The sequence below is a fragment of the Malus domestica genome, chromosome 15 (assembly GCF_042453785.1).
Source record: "Malus domestica chromosome 15, GDT2T_hap1".
NCBI lineage: Eukaryota > Viridiplantae > Streptophyta > Magnoliopsida > Rosales > Rosaceae > Malus > Malus domestica.
The window spans coordinates 30,202,895-30,217,512 of record NC_091675.1 but is presented as its reverse complement, the minus strand read 5'-3'; the positions used below and the strand labels follow the sequence as shown (position 1 = coordinate 30,217,512).

Below are 14,618 nucleotides of genomic sequence, written 5' to 3'. Positions count from 1 at the left end.
CTATTACCCATATATAGGATATATACTTCTAAAACAATATGATTGTCAATTAGAAGATCTTCCAAACTTTTCATGACTCCATAAGATGTAGTTGGAAAGAAAGACAAATCTTAAGCATGTTAAGATTTGGGGTTGTGTGCTTATAAGCAATATTTGTTTGATAACATTCTTGTGGGATATCCTTAAATTAACTTTTGGATATCGCTTCTATAAACCAACTAACAAATGTTGTTTTGTTGGGTAGTTCATTGTAATCCTACAATATGATTTGCCTAAACGCAAATGAACGAGAGATAGAACTCAAAGAATGGGTTCTTTGAGAGACAAGATAATAATCAACAAATATAACAACCTAGTTCCTATACCACAAGCTCCAAGGTAGTCTAGAAGGATTTATAAACCGTCTCAGTTGAATGGTTTGAACTTTATGACTATGTCATAGAGTTGCACCTCTTAATTCGAAAGAAATAAGAATGAAAATCCTTATGACTACATTGAATGTATATATGATATATACTCAAGGAAATGGTAAAATACCATTTGACCCGAAATAATGAAACCTTCATAATCTAATTGGTAGCTTAAGGCGACTACAATCAAAGAGAATGGTTGACTTTGAAGAAACCATCTTTGAGATAGTCTTGGTTTCGATTAATTCGAAGATTGCTAGCTACAACTAAATGGTGATTCAATATTTGGACATAATATGGGTTTCCGAAACCATTGTTAAGATAGTCTTGATAATATATGTCTAAAATTATAAATCACAAGACATGTAAGTTGTAGAGATCCATCCATCATGAATCTTAGCAAGCTAGTGGGAGCTATAAGCATCTTATGAGAAAAAGGATTAAATCGTTTGATTTCTCATAAAGATGTAAATGAATCTTTTGTTTACTAGGTTTACAAAAGATTAGTGGGAGTTAAATCATGTTCCTAAAATTTAAATATATATGATATATTAATTTTGGAAATGAAATGAATACTTCTTCGTTAAAGTTATGACTTTAAAACATTATATGAAGATAGAATGTATATGGGAGACATAGTCTATATACATGGGATGGAAATCTATAATGATAGATTTTAGGATATAATTTGATTATATCAATCCCTAATAATAGACAAGAGATGCTAGGAAGTTTCTCATATGATGATAAACTTCAATCAAGAGGACAACTTTAGTGAGACTAAGATGTTGCTCTTCTCAAAGGGAACGTACCCTTTGACTCCCAAAGAAATAAATGCGTAAATATAATCCTTTATGCCTAAGCGGAAAGGTGATTTATGTATTTCATATTGTATGAAAGACATTGATATGAGTTGTACCTAGAACGGTACAAGACGATATCAGTGCAAGCCCAGGATCAGAACCATGGCAACTGTCAAGTGAATCCTTAAGTATTTAAGAAATACTAAAGGATAGATTCCTCAAAGAATGAGGAAGAATTAGAGTAACATAATGGAAGCGTAAATGTATTAGATTGTGAATCTAATCCATCATTGGATGTTTCTTCATTATGAATGAAGAGATAAACAGATATCTCTTTATTATGACTAAAGAGATATTTGGATGGAAACATTAAAGTAATGACTTTAGTGTGTTCCATTATGAATGCAAAATATATTGCCATATAGAAGTTTACAACAATGTTGTTTGGATGGGAAAGTTCATTTATGAACTCTCTATTCGGTTCCAACCAGAAAGTGTATGACACTAATGGGGCGATAGCTCAAGCCAGGGAATCAAGGTCTCATCAAGGTCCGAACTCATATGAGAGACTGAACCACATGATTGAGAATCATGTATAATGGTGACGTCGTTATTCTCAAGGTTGCTTCTATGGATAACATATAGATATCCATTGTCTAGGCCTACTACTCAGCCATTTATGAAATGACTACAGAAGAGGTATCATCACTGATGACCAAGCTGATTGGCTCTAGTGCAAGTGGGAGATTATTGGAAATGTGCCCTAAAACCAATCATATGATGATACTTTACGGACATTTCACATGTTAAACTAATCTAGTTTAATATCAAGGGCAAAGATTATTGTTTTAAGCCGTCTCATATAAATGTTATATGCTTAAACGATAAGTCCAAGGAATATGTGATTGGGAGAATGCAATCTAAAGAAATTATATTCATGAGACCATTCTTTCGTAGACACATCCTAAACGTTCCTGATCATAGGATTGCCAATTGGGCATTGACAGTCCGTTAAGATCAATACGTGCTGTGTCTTCTCTCAGGGAGAGTGACTAGTCTCGAGTCATTGGTGTGTGTGACATCAAGACAAGTACGTAGGTGCTCAATAGAGAATGAGTTCACTGAACACGATCAACGAAGAGTTCTCATATTCATGTCACATGAGAACTCAAGGTTGGGATAATGCAAAGTAGTCCTTTGACCTGAGGCATCACAGTTGTCTTGTGGTTAAGTCCTTGATCTTTGATTATGTCAAAGTCACCCCATCGGGGTGTCCACGGCATCGTTGGGGTTAAGCCACTTAGTCATGGAGACAAGTGAATGCGCAACAAGGGATCTCTAACCTTCAAATCGTTTGAGGGAGAATACTCTATGATATGATTTAGAACCTCTGGCCAGAGTATGAATGAGATTTAGGAAAGTGTTCCAAATCACATTCAAGGTAATCATATAAGCACACGAATCACATTGGATAGTAGACATGAATAAATAAACTATCAAACCAAACAATGTGGTCAAGAGTATTAGATTAGAGAAAGTCCGTATTGCATTTGTAATCCTAAACTGAATAGGTTCTCCACCTCTTCTGATTAGCTTGGGTAACCATGATATGCTGCTAGGTGTCACTCATGGTTTGTGGAAGCCCTAAACATGTGTAATCACTAAAGGGAGAATTGAAAGTAAGTTTCAATTCACAATCGATGTAAAATGGTTTTAATCGCCCACTGCCTTGCTAAAAGGAACCTAATGGATCGTACACCGTGTAAGGTGGAGATTGAAGAAACAATGGAGATGAGTAAGAATAATTAAATGGTTTAATTATTTATGGCAAGGATTAATTAATATGTTAATTAATCAAACGAATAAGTTCGTTAAAGACCTCGGGATAGTTTTGGGCCTCAAGGCCCAATGGGCTTCGAACGTCAAGTCCATTGACTTAAGTTGTATGACAACTTAATTCACAAAGGCCCAAAAGCCCAAACAAAACCCCATGGCCGGCCATTTAGAGGAAGGGTAGTGAACTTGCTTTAATTACAAGTTTGCCACTCAAATGAATAAAGGTATAAATATGACTTTATAGCCAAAATTCATTAGGGTTTTCTTTTGGAGAAAATTGGTGAGAACTTGTCTCTCCTTTTCTCTCGAAAGAGGCCGGCCCCTTGGAGGGGGTATCTAGCCATACTACTACTCCAAGGTCACTCATTTCTTCTCCAATCTAACCTTGGTGAAGATACTTAGAGGTTCTCAATTTTGGGAACTTGGAGAAACCTTTTCATCCATCCAAATCCATAGATTTTAGATGCAAGGAATGAAGGCCCTCTCTATGGGTGATTAGCCTTTGCTTATGCAAAGAGGAATCTACAAAGGTATGATTTCCACTAACTTTGTTTTGAGTTGAGTTTTGGTTCACCAATCTACTAGGCTTTGAATTTCATGGGTAATGCTTTGTTTTTGAATGCATGCTAGCATGATTCCACCTTTAATTTGTTAAATGCATGCTATAGATGTTATTCAAATGAACATGTTTTCACAAAATAATCCTTCAGGTTCTTCCCTTGCCGTGGCCTTGTTATTCTCCTCGTCTTCGAGCAGCAACTGTTCATCCATGTATTGGCTTGGTTTAGATGTCTTGGGTTCACCTCCAACCTCCATAGCACTTCCCAAAGTGATAGCATCATGGATTTCAAAATCTTCCTTCAAATTTTCAATAGTTGAGTTGGAAAGTTCACTTTGCTCTTGAATTTGTGCCATGAACTCCATAATCTGCCCAATTTGCTTCTCCAATTCTCCCGTCTTCTTGGCCTGATTTTGCATCTCTTTGTTTCCATTTTCTACTTCTTGGTTCAAAGAGGTGAGTAACTTATTAAACATATCATTATCCAAAAACGTACCTGAATTGAATTGGGCAGATTGTTATAGTGGCTACATAGGTCTTGAATAGAATTCCTCTTCTTGCTGCGAATACCCATCTTGTTGGAATTGTTGAGGTTCTCCCCACATGTAATCTGAATAATCTCTCCAATCTGAATTGTAAGTGTTGGAAAACATGTTGTCCCATGATTGGCTATGGCCTTGATAACCCCAAGCATCTTCATTCGCAGCGAATTGAGAACATTGATGAGTTGGATATCCTTGTCCATAGGACATACCTTCTGTAGGGACACTTTTCATTGTGGTCATTTCGGCATATTGTGACAATTGAGAAGTAAGTTTCGCCAATTGAGCTTGAATGGTAGCAAAATCCATGTCTTACTTCTCTAGTACCTGAAATCAAGGAAACAAAACTAAATCAAATATCATAAGTAAAAATGAAAGACACAAATATAAACAAAGTTAGTAACTAAAAACAAAAGACATGAAAATAAACAAAAAGAAATAACAAGGGATTAGCAAAGTTGCTAATCCCCGGCAACGGCGCCAAAAATTTGATGCGAAAATTATCTTAACATACAAATTAAACCCTCTTGTTGTCAATTGTAGTAAAGAATGTAAGTAGGGATCGTTCTAGGCCGGGGATTAAGAGGGATTGCTAAAACACTTGAAACTGACTTTAAAACATAAAATTAAGTTTAAAACACCAAACTAGACTCAAAAGATGCAATACAAACTAAAAAGACTCAAAACTAGTTTAAAAGACTCAAAACAGCTTAAAACAATGAATTAGACTCTAAACTAACTCTAGGGATGGTTTTGGATGAAATTAGGTTCTAACTTGACTCAAGACACTTAAAAACACAAATCAAAATAGATTTTGACTAATAAAACACTTTAAGGTAAAAGGGGATTTGATTTTGACGAATTTGAAAACAAAATAAACAGATTGTAAACTAAAACAGATTTTGGACGAATTTGGCTAAACTATGGATGATGGGCTAGCTAGAGGATTCTTCTCCACACATGACACACTTGCACATAAACCAATTTTCAGTTGTTCTTTCGATAAATCATGAAACTCAACACCCCAGGTTAATTAAGTCCGCTTAAATTAACCTTCAAGTTCTCCTTAAGTTATTGAATTGGATGGGAAAACGCATACAACAATTCAAGCATTCTTCAAAAGTCCTTTTCGTGAACAGCACAATAAAGATACAATCAAAGATCATTAAGCATTATGAAAACTATAAGTATTGACAAGGTATTCGTTACTATGATGAGCATGAAACTCCTGCCAAGAATTCATTTAACGCGATCGTTTATAAGCGACCTCCACTACTTGTGAATATAAGTTTGTAACTATTAGGTGAAACTCCCTTATACTCTAGCATCATATTCATGCATGCAAACTAAGTGTGCACTCTTAATAAACACACACGAATAAGTTATCAATCAAGCAGTTAAACAAATTGAATTCACAACTTATGAAATCACAACTGAAGGTAATCGATTCATATTGCAAGTATGTTCATGGCTTTGAATTCCCCCCTAGCTAAGGGGGGTTTGGTTCTTTATACTCACAAGGCAAAGATAAACAAATTTAGACATTGAAAACAAAAGAATGAAAACACCTAAAAATGCTCCAACAATCCAACTTGAATGGCAATCACGTCCAAGGGTCATCCTTCTTCTCTTTGTTGCGGCACAAGGTGTGGTTTGATGGATGCATATAGATATATGGAATGGAATGGCTGAATGTGTTTAGGTTGGATGGAGGTCACAGCAAGGAAAGGGAAATGAAGGTGCATGGAATTGTGTTTTTGTTGTGGGAATGTGTAGAATGGTTAAGAAGAAAAGACTATGCCTTGCGGCAGAATGTGTCTTCCTCCCTTCTCCCTAAACTGTCCCCCCTGGATGTGTCTTTGGATGAATATATTTATAGGCTAGGGATAGGATGTAGTGGGTGGTGGTAATGAGTGGATGTAGTGGTAGGTGAATGTGTTGGGTGGTTGAAATGAGTGGATGTGTTGGGTGAAATGAGTGGATGTAGTGGTAGGTGAATGGATATGTTGGGTGAAATGAGTGGATGTAGTGGTAGGTGAATGTGTTGGGTGGTTGTAATGAGTGGATGTGTTGGGTGCAGTGGATGAGTGTTTGGTAATGAGTAGATGTAATGGGTGTAGTGGATGGATGTTTGGAGTTGTAGGTCAACACACTTGCACACACACATGCTGATTTTTAGCCTTCAAATCTTCAAAAACGTCCATCCTCATGTCTCCATGCTTGCACTATCCAATCTTGGCCCAAAAATGCTCCAAAATGCTCCAAATAGCACTTTGTTGCTAACTTTGTTATTTGAACCCACAAACACACGAAAATAGCTTAAAGTACTACAATAGCTAGAATTAAACTAAGTAAATGCCAAGAAACAAGCTAACTAAGTTGCATAAATATGCTCCTATCAGGAGGTGACATGTTTACCTAAAGGAAAAAAAAACAGTTGGATGTCGATGGGTGTTTACAATTAAATACAAAGCTGATGGGTCGATAGACAGGTACAAAGCAAGGTTGGTGGCTAAAGGATACACTCAAACATATGGTGTAGATTATCAAGAAACTTTTTCTCTAGTTGCCAAGATGAATACGGTACATGTTCTGATTTCTTTAGCTGCAGATATGGACTGGCCATTAAAACAATTTGATGTGAAGAATGCTTTTCTCCATGGAAATTTGGAGGAAGAAGTGTATATGGATTTTCCTCCTGGATAAAGAGCTTATGGAAATACCGGAGTATGTCGGTTGCGTAAGTCACTCTATGGACTTAAGCAATCGCCTCGTGCGTGGTTTGACAGGTTTACCAAGGTTATGAAGAAGAATGGGTATCATCAGAGTCATTATGATCATACATTGTTTGTTAAACGGAGAAAAGGCAAAGTGACAGCCTTAATCATCTATGTAGATGACATGATTATTACTAGAAATGATCATGATGAGATTTCGAAGTTGCAGAATAATTTGGAAGCTGTGTTTGAAATGAAAAACCTATGAGACTTGAAGTATTTCATTGGGGTTGAAGTTGCTCGCTCTTCAAAAGGTATTTTCTTGTCTCAACGTAAGTATGTTTTGGATTTATTAAAGGAAACTGGTATGCTGGGATGTAAGCTGGTAGACACTCCTATTGTTGAAAAGCATCATCTACATTTAGATCCAGACCAGAAGCCTGTTGATAAAGGGAGATATCAGAGACTTGTAGAGAGACTAATTTATTTGGCTCATACACGTCCAGATATTGCCTATGCTAAGTGTGGTGAGTCAGTTCATGCATTCACCGAGTGTGGATCATATGGCTGCTGTTATTCGTATCCTAGCATATTTGAAGTCTACACCAGGAAAAAGGGTTTTGTACAGGAAACACGGGCATTTGATAATTGAGGGGTTCATGGATGCTGATTGGGCAGGAAATGTCAGTGATAGAAGATCTACTTCCAAATATTTCACTTTCGTAGGAAGGAACTTGGTTACATGGCGGAGTAAAAAAAAGAAGGTGGTATCACGGTCTTCAGCTGAATCTGAGTATAAGGGCATGGCCCACGACATTTGTGAAATTCTTTGGCTTCGAAAACTTCTTTGGAGTTTTGGGGTCAAGTCAAAGGAAACCATGAAGTTATATTGTGATAACAAGTTAGCAAGAGATATAGCTGATAATCCGGTGCAACATGACAGGACAAAACATGTGGAGGTTGATCGGCATTTCATTAAAGAGAAGCTTGAGAAGAAGATTGTGTCTATACCGTTTGTGAATTTGGAGGAACAACTTGCGGATGTTCTTACTCATGCTGTATGTAGTCGTAAGTTTGATGACTCACTTGTCAAGTTGGGCATGTGTGATATATATGCACCAACTTGAGGGGGAGTGTAAACGTGAGTCAAAGTTTGGGCAGAAAAAAGGGGAATGTAAATAGGGTAAATACAAGGAGTCCTTTATTAGGAAGGAGTTTGTTTATATCCTGTTTTATTTTGTTTCCTTGTGGATTAAGAGTTGTATATGTATATAGTTTTGAAGGAGTAATAAAATAACTATTCTCGTAAAGTTCTTTTTCTTTTTGAGTATGGACTTCAATCGGTGGGATTGGACCAGGATCCTCTCATGAGCAAATGGAGATGATCCTCCTGACCAGGCCCATCGGACCGTTCATTTTTTATCCAACGGCTACAAACAGGGGGTCCCTCTAAAAGTTATAATAATTATAGCCGTTTGATAAAAAATGAACGGCCCGATGGGCTTGGTCAGGAGGATCCTCTCCATCTGCTCAGGAGAGGATCCTGATCTGGTGGGATTTGTCTCTTAGTAAGAGATCATTTTTCAAACGGCATGTTGAATACCTAGCAAAGGTGTGGTTGGAGATTGACTTGGTTATATACTTAGTCGACCGAGATTCATTTATATATATTTCGACCAAGAGCCTTCTTATTTCAAATGATGTGGAACTGCCGTTTATATTCGCCGAGCTTCGACAGTAGCATACTCTTGGGGAGCCAATATGAAAGGCGTGCTCCAGTTAATAAGGCCGCACTTATTACGTGGTAGGCCTTCACGAGGCTTAGTATTTCCATTTTCTTTTCAGCTTTTCGGCAGATACTTAAGAACATAAGGAAGCAACAGGTATGCAATCGATGGTTAAGAAAAGGGCAACAGGTATGCAATCGGTGGCTAAGATTTTATTGATGTCGCCGAGAAAGAATGACACTTGCCCATCTTCGGTCATTTTTCCTTCCCATCAATCTTGCCCATCTTCGGTCATTTTTTCCTTCCCATCGATTGAGCTTTTGTTGGTCAATATTATACTTGTGAGCCCTTGACTTTGTTGGTCGCAATTGCATGGGTGTATGGCACATGAGCATGTGAGCATATCAAAACAAAAAGGTCATTCGGCCATTAAGGCTTTTGGCCATGGTACTCATGCCCAAACATTGAAGCTTTGAAACTTGGAAGCTTTCAAGCGCTCAAACTCCTCAAACACCCAAACACTCAAGAAGACTTGGAAAACCCTCCGCATTCTTCGTCAAAACCGTGAAGAACCACCAAACACCCCTACACATGTCGGTTCCTCCATTGCCAAGAGCCAAAACCTTGCAGCATCCGTTCATCCAAGATCAAGTCATCACGATCTTGAATCAACAACACTACACACCTTACATTTTGGACATCGAATAAGAGGATCCAGTTGTAAAGAGATTGTAACCTTATAATTACATTAATACAAATATTCTTTGTACACATGTTTTCTTGTTATTTGCCACAGGATTTTAGTGTTTACAAATTTGACACGCTCAATGGGACGATCTCTTCCTCTTATCTCTTTCTCCTTTCAAGAAATCCAAACACACTTTAAAATCAATGGCATCGAAGAAGGATCAAGTTGTTTTTGCAACCAAGGGAAAGAGCATCAGCACTTCCGCTGCAAGTGGAGAATCTTTCGGCATCATGACTCGAAGCAAAGCACAGACGGTGACCATTCAGTGTGCCACTTCCAAGTTGGTACCACTCAAGGAACAAGGGAAGCGTCAGAGACGCACGCTTGTCATCAACCTAGCCTCGCTGGGGGCAGCGAAGCATGCCGTCGTGGCATGCAATATGACATCCCAAAGCAGCGAGGGATTCTCCATCTTCAAAGAACTCGAGGGAGTGCTCCTTGTCATCGGCTTTAGATGCGGACTCAAGCGCGGGATCCTACCACGGACCGCCAACCATCAACAATTGCACGAAGACTTCGCCAACACCCTTGATGTCCGCAGAAGAGTCATATCCTTTAGTTGTGCAGGTTATGACCATCGGTGCCACCTCCATTGAAGAACAACTCTCACAGATGAACGAGGCAATTGCAGAGTTGACCAGGACTGTTGAGGAGAAGGACATGCAAATCGCTACGCTCATGAGCCGGTTGGAGTCGCAGCATGACGAAGAAGTCAACCTCGTCCCAAAGAAGAATCAGCATGACGAGGAGTTTGGCGAGGAGGAGGCACGTCATGTCAACAAGGTTGGAGTGAAACAAAAGCTAGAGTCCGAAACTACATCAATGGGTTCTCTTCCCATCCAACAACTTCAGGACTTGATCACAAATACCATCAGGGCACAATAAGGAGGCACTTCGCGGGATGTACTGATACTCCAAGCCATACACCAAGAGGATTGATAGCTTGCGGATGCCAACAACGTGTGGGTCAATGTCTAATCTCTGGACAGCAACGTGTGAGTGGATGTCTAGTCTCTGGACAGCAACGTGTGGGTCGATGCCAAGTCTCTGGACAGCAACGTGTGGGTCGACGCCTCCAACAGATTATTCGCACATTCAAAGCATTAACTTTGTTTTGACATAAAAAAGAAGTACTAAACTTTGTCAGTTCTCCATATGATTTGGCCAAAACATTGACAGGATAACATTTCTTTTGGTTTGTTCCCTGTATTATGTAATTATTATTTTTTATTTAGGGAGTTTAACATGTTTTTTTAGTCAAATTAAGACCGTATATTCAAGCGCAGTTTCACCTAATAACATAATGATTTAACACCTCTAATCTCTTTGAATGTTCAGGCAAAATATGTTAGTCAATTAAGACCGTATATTCAAGCGCAGTTTCACCTAATAACATAACGATTTAGAGTCTCTAATATCTTTGAATGTTCAGGCAAAATATACACATTACAACAAACAATTCCTTTTTATTCTTATTAAAGTTGATAGAGTAAAGATAAACCAAGCAACTGTTTTCAGTTATTACTAATTCACGTAATTTATAAATGTTAATAAATATGCTATGCGCCGAACCATTCTTCTGCAATTGACCCAAAAAAAAAAAAAAAAAAAAAATAATAATTCTCTTGTCCCTCTGCGATTTTCCTCTACGTCCTCTGGTTCTTGGACGTGAAACGAATGACTAAGTAAAACAAAACCCTGTATAAAACAGTCATGCCCAACATTATGTACACCTTCTCCCACTTCTTCACTTCAGAGAGAGTGTGTTCTCCGCCGTAATCTATGCGAAGACCTTCTAAGATGTTGAAACCGGTTATGTTGGTCCCGTCAGGGTTTTTTCCGAAAGTATCGCTAGTTTGGTACTGATTCATTATAAGTCCTTCATATGGATATGTCATGGTGGAGACTTTGTTCATCCAGGACCAATAGCCAGGGATGTCGTGGCTATTCAAGAAGTAGCCACAGAACAAGAAGAACAAGGCAGTGAAGGCAATGACTGCTGCATATCCCAAGATGTAATTGGGCACAACTGAGCTCACAAACACCACAAATGAATTGGTTGAGAGGAGAGAAACATAGAGAACCACCAAGAAGTATATGAAGGGCCCTCTAAGCCCCAAGGCAAACCAAACAATGCCAGCGTAAACAGATGCTTGCAATGCAAGAAAGGGGAGGTATGTTACTAGGCCAGCAATTGTGTATGAAGAGGCTCTGTAGGCATTGTGGGCAGTCTCGCGGACGAAGATGAAGCGCTCCTGGATGAAGGCTGGGACAGCATCATTTGATGAGAAGAAAAAGAGGCAGACAGTGAAGATGAAGAAACTGAGGCGGTTGGTGATGCCTTGAGTGGTTTCTGGTGGCTTTAGGAACATGGTGGCCATTAAGAAGCCCATGAATGTGAGGACTACTAGTCTTGAGAGGAAAAGCTCGGGTGTGCGCCTGATGTTGATGAAGTTACGCCTCATGAGAATCCAAGTCTCAGGGAAGAATGAGTTGGCGAATTTGGGGCCAAGGTGGTGGTATGAATTGGTGTTAGGACCAATATCCGGGGTCAGATAGTCATTTTCATTCACTGTGTAGTCACTGCTATGGGGCGTTGGTGTGCTTGGAAGAATCTCACTTGAATAGTTGTAGCCTGGGGATGCACTGCAAAAATGTATAATGTGATTTTGTTTAGGCTTTGAGAAATCGAATTTTCAATTGTGCACAAAAAAACAGAGCAAGATCGCGATCAATTAGTAACAAATGTGATTATTTCTTAGTGACGAATGATTAATCACATTATATGAAATATACTCGATCCTCAAAAGCTTAAACAGCAGATAGTGCATAGAGCCCTGATATCATGTTAGACAACTATTCGAGCTTAGTTTTTAGTAAATAACCAACATAAATTAATCCAACAAATTTAGCATCAAATTTGAATAATGACATTTTCAGATGACTTACCTCATGGGGCTTTGCATCTTTTGGCCTTCTCGTTGCCGTGAAGGGGTAAACATCTGCAGTTTTTGCATGACCCCACTATGGCTGGGAGTCCATGACCTTGAATTACTATTGTTGTAAGGGCTTCTCACACTGTGATCAAAATCATTGACTGAATGTATACTAGTTTGTAAGTGCAGGCGTTTTCCAGACTTTCCCTTGTCCTCCAGGCCTTCACCTCCACGTCCGCCATGGCGCAGTGGTGTTGGCATAACTGTCGAAGGTGAGGCATCCACATCAACTAACAGCGGGGGTCTCATTCCAGTACGTGAAAATTCGGCTAGTGCCTCGACCCCGAGTTCAGACTGATCATATTGCTGAATCACATCAATGAGGTACTCAATAGGGCTCTCTTCCTTGTGAACTTTGCGCCCCATTCGACCAAGATGGAGAGCCACATCTTTTGGTGATCCTTGGTACATGAGCTGCCCTCGAGCTAGAATGATCAGATGGTCGAGAAGCAATTGAATTCTGGACGAGGGTTGGTGAACGGTGAGAATTACAGTGCTTCCAGAGCGTGCAATGTGGTGCACCTTTTCGATGACACTGTGAGCACTGGTGGAGTCTAGACCAGAAGTGGGTTCATCAAGGAAGAGGAGTGATGGTCCATGAATGATGTCCACTCCAATTGAAACTCTCCGACGCTCACCACCAGACACTCCTCGGGTTCCCTCATCACCTATGAACGTGTTTCTGGCAGACTGCAAAAAGATTGAAAGGAAAATACCATATGTAAGTCTGAACTAGGGTTTTGTGCCATCAATAAATCAACAAAGAAATGGAATCCAAGTTAATTATTAGTTAATTTGGAAGATGAAAGTAGTCATTTCAACGTAAAGAAATATGTTCAAATACATAAGCTCACCAATAATATGGAATAGTAGGTTAGCTTTCTCATGTTGAATTCAATCATTTGATCGGTTTTATTCTTAACTGAGTATGCAATCCAAATTTATCTCTGGTAACATAAAAACAGTACTCTGTAACAACATGCATGCATATATACCAGGAAATATGTTTTTGGCCTTTTAGCAAATATGGTATCCGAAATTGGCATAACTCTTTATTTTAATCCCTGACAATTAAATTGATAGAAGTGGTCCCTGAGTGTGTCCATCATGAATCATTTTGGTCATTTCGTGAAAAACTGTCAGTATTCTCATTAGGTGAAGGAATTGTTTTGATAAAATTACCTTCAAAAGGTGGTCATGTTGTCGCCCACGGGATCATTTAATGAGGATATTGACATATTTTTCATGGGATGACCAAAATGATTTACGGTGAACATACTTAGGGACCACGTCTATCAATTTGTATTATCAGGAACCAAGGCGTTACGCTAATCTCAAGGACCATTAGCATGCCTGTTATCCGTCAATCTATTCTATGGATCAACTGAAAATCTCATTTAAATATATGATCCGGATTGACATATCATGGTGGATACCTAAAAATATACCATTCTATACTCATATAGAACCGATTTATGGATTGAATAAAATTACTCACAGTTAATCCAAGCTGTTGAATCAGCTTTTCGACTCGCTGCTTCTTATCAGCACTTGAAACCGGTCCCAACCTCAAATCAGCAGCAAACATCAAGGTCTCATAAACTGTAAGAGTTGGAAAAAGCCTATCATCCTGCATAATATAGGCTGAAGTCCTTTTAATCAAGCTGAGACTCATTTCCTTGCCATCCAAGGACACTCTTCCCTTAAGACTCCCACTTGCTATCCTCCCTGCCAGTCCATCCAAGAACGTAGACTTCCCGGCACCACTAGGACCCATCACGGCTGTGATAGACCCTTTTGGTGCAAACCCCGTGATCTTGTGCAACAAGTCCACTTCTTGCGTCATCCATTTTCCCTCCTCATCTTTGGTTTTCTTTGTCACCGTGTACGTTAGGGTGGAAAACTCAAGCCCCCCTGTGAAGCTCGACGGCTTCCCAATGTCTATCACTGTGTCACGCCGGCGACTAGTACTACGAGCCATGTATCAGAACAAATCAAAGTAACAAGTGGTATGGTATTTTATGTGGCATATAGAGGGAGGAACTTCAATTTTTTTTAGTTTCGGTTAGGAATCTCTCAGGATTAGGGTGAAAGTACAGATGGGGAATTAAAAAGAACAAGATCGTGAGCCCAAAGGGCTCCTTACAGCTGGTGTATAGCATATTAAGGAGTGAGTCCCAAAGCTAGGAGGCTGTCCTCTTTGATAAATCCGTTTCTCACTCCGTTTCAATCGAAAAAGATCGGAAAAAATAGTTCCTTGCTTTTCATCGTTTGGTTTTG

At 39.1% G+C, this 14,618-nt stretch overlaps 1 protein-coding gene across 1 annotated transcript; it reads right to left on the bottom strand.

Annotated features, from left to right (window-relative positions):
- Nucleotides 1-10,988: 10,988 nt before the first annotated feature.
- Nucleotides 10,989-14,319, bottom strand: LOC103430257 (ABC transporter G family member STR2-like). The gene is made up of 3 exons (XM_008368392.3): nt 13,837-14,319; nt 12,292-13,028; nt 10,989-11,988 (listed from the first exon to the last, which is right to left on the bottom strand). The coding sequence occupies exons 1-3, from the start codon at nt 14,317-14,319 to the stop codon at nt 10,989-10,991; spliced, it is 2,220 nt and encodes a 739-aa protein (XP_008366614.3).
- Nucleotides 14,320-14,618: the final 299 nt, after the last annotated feature.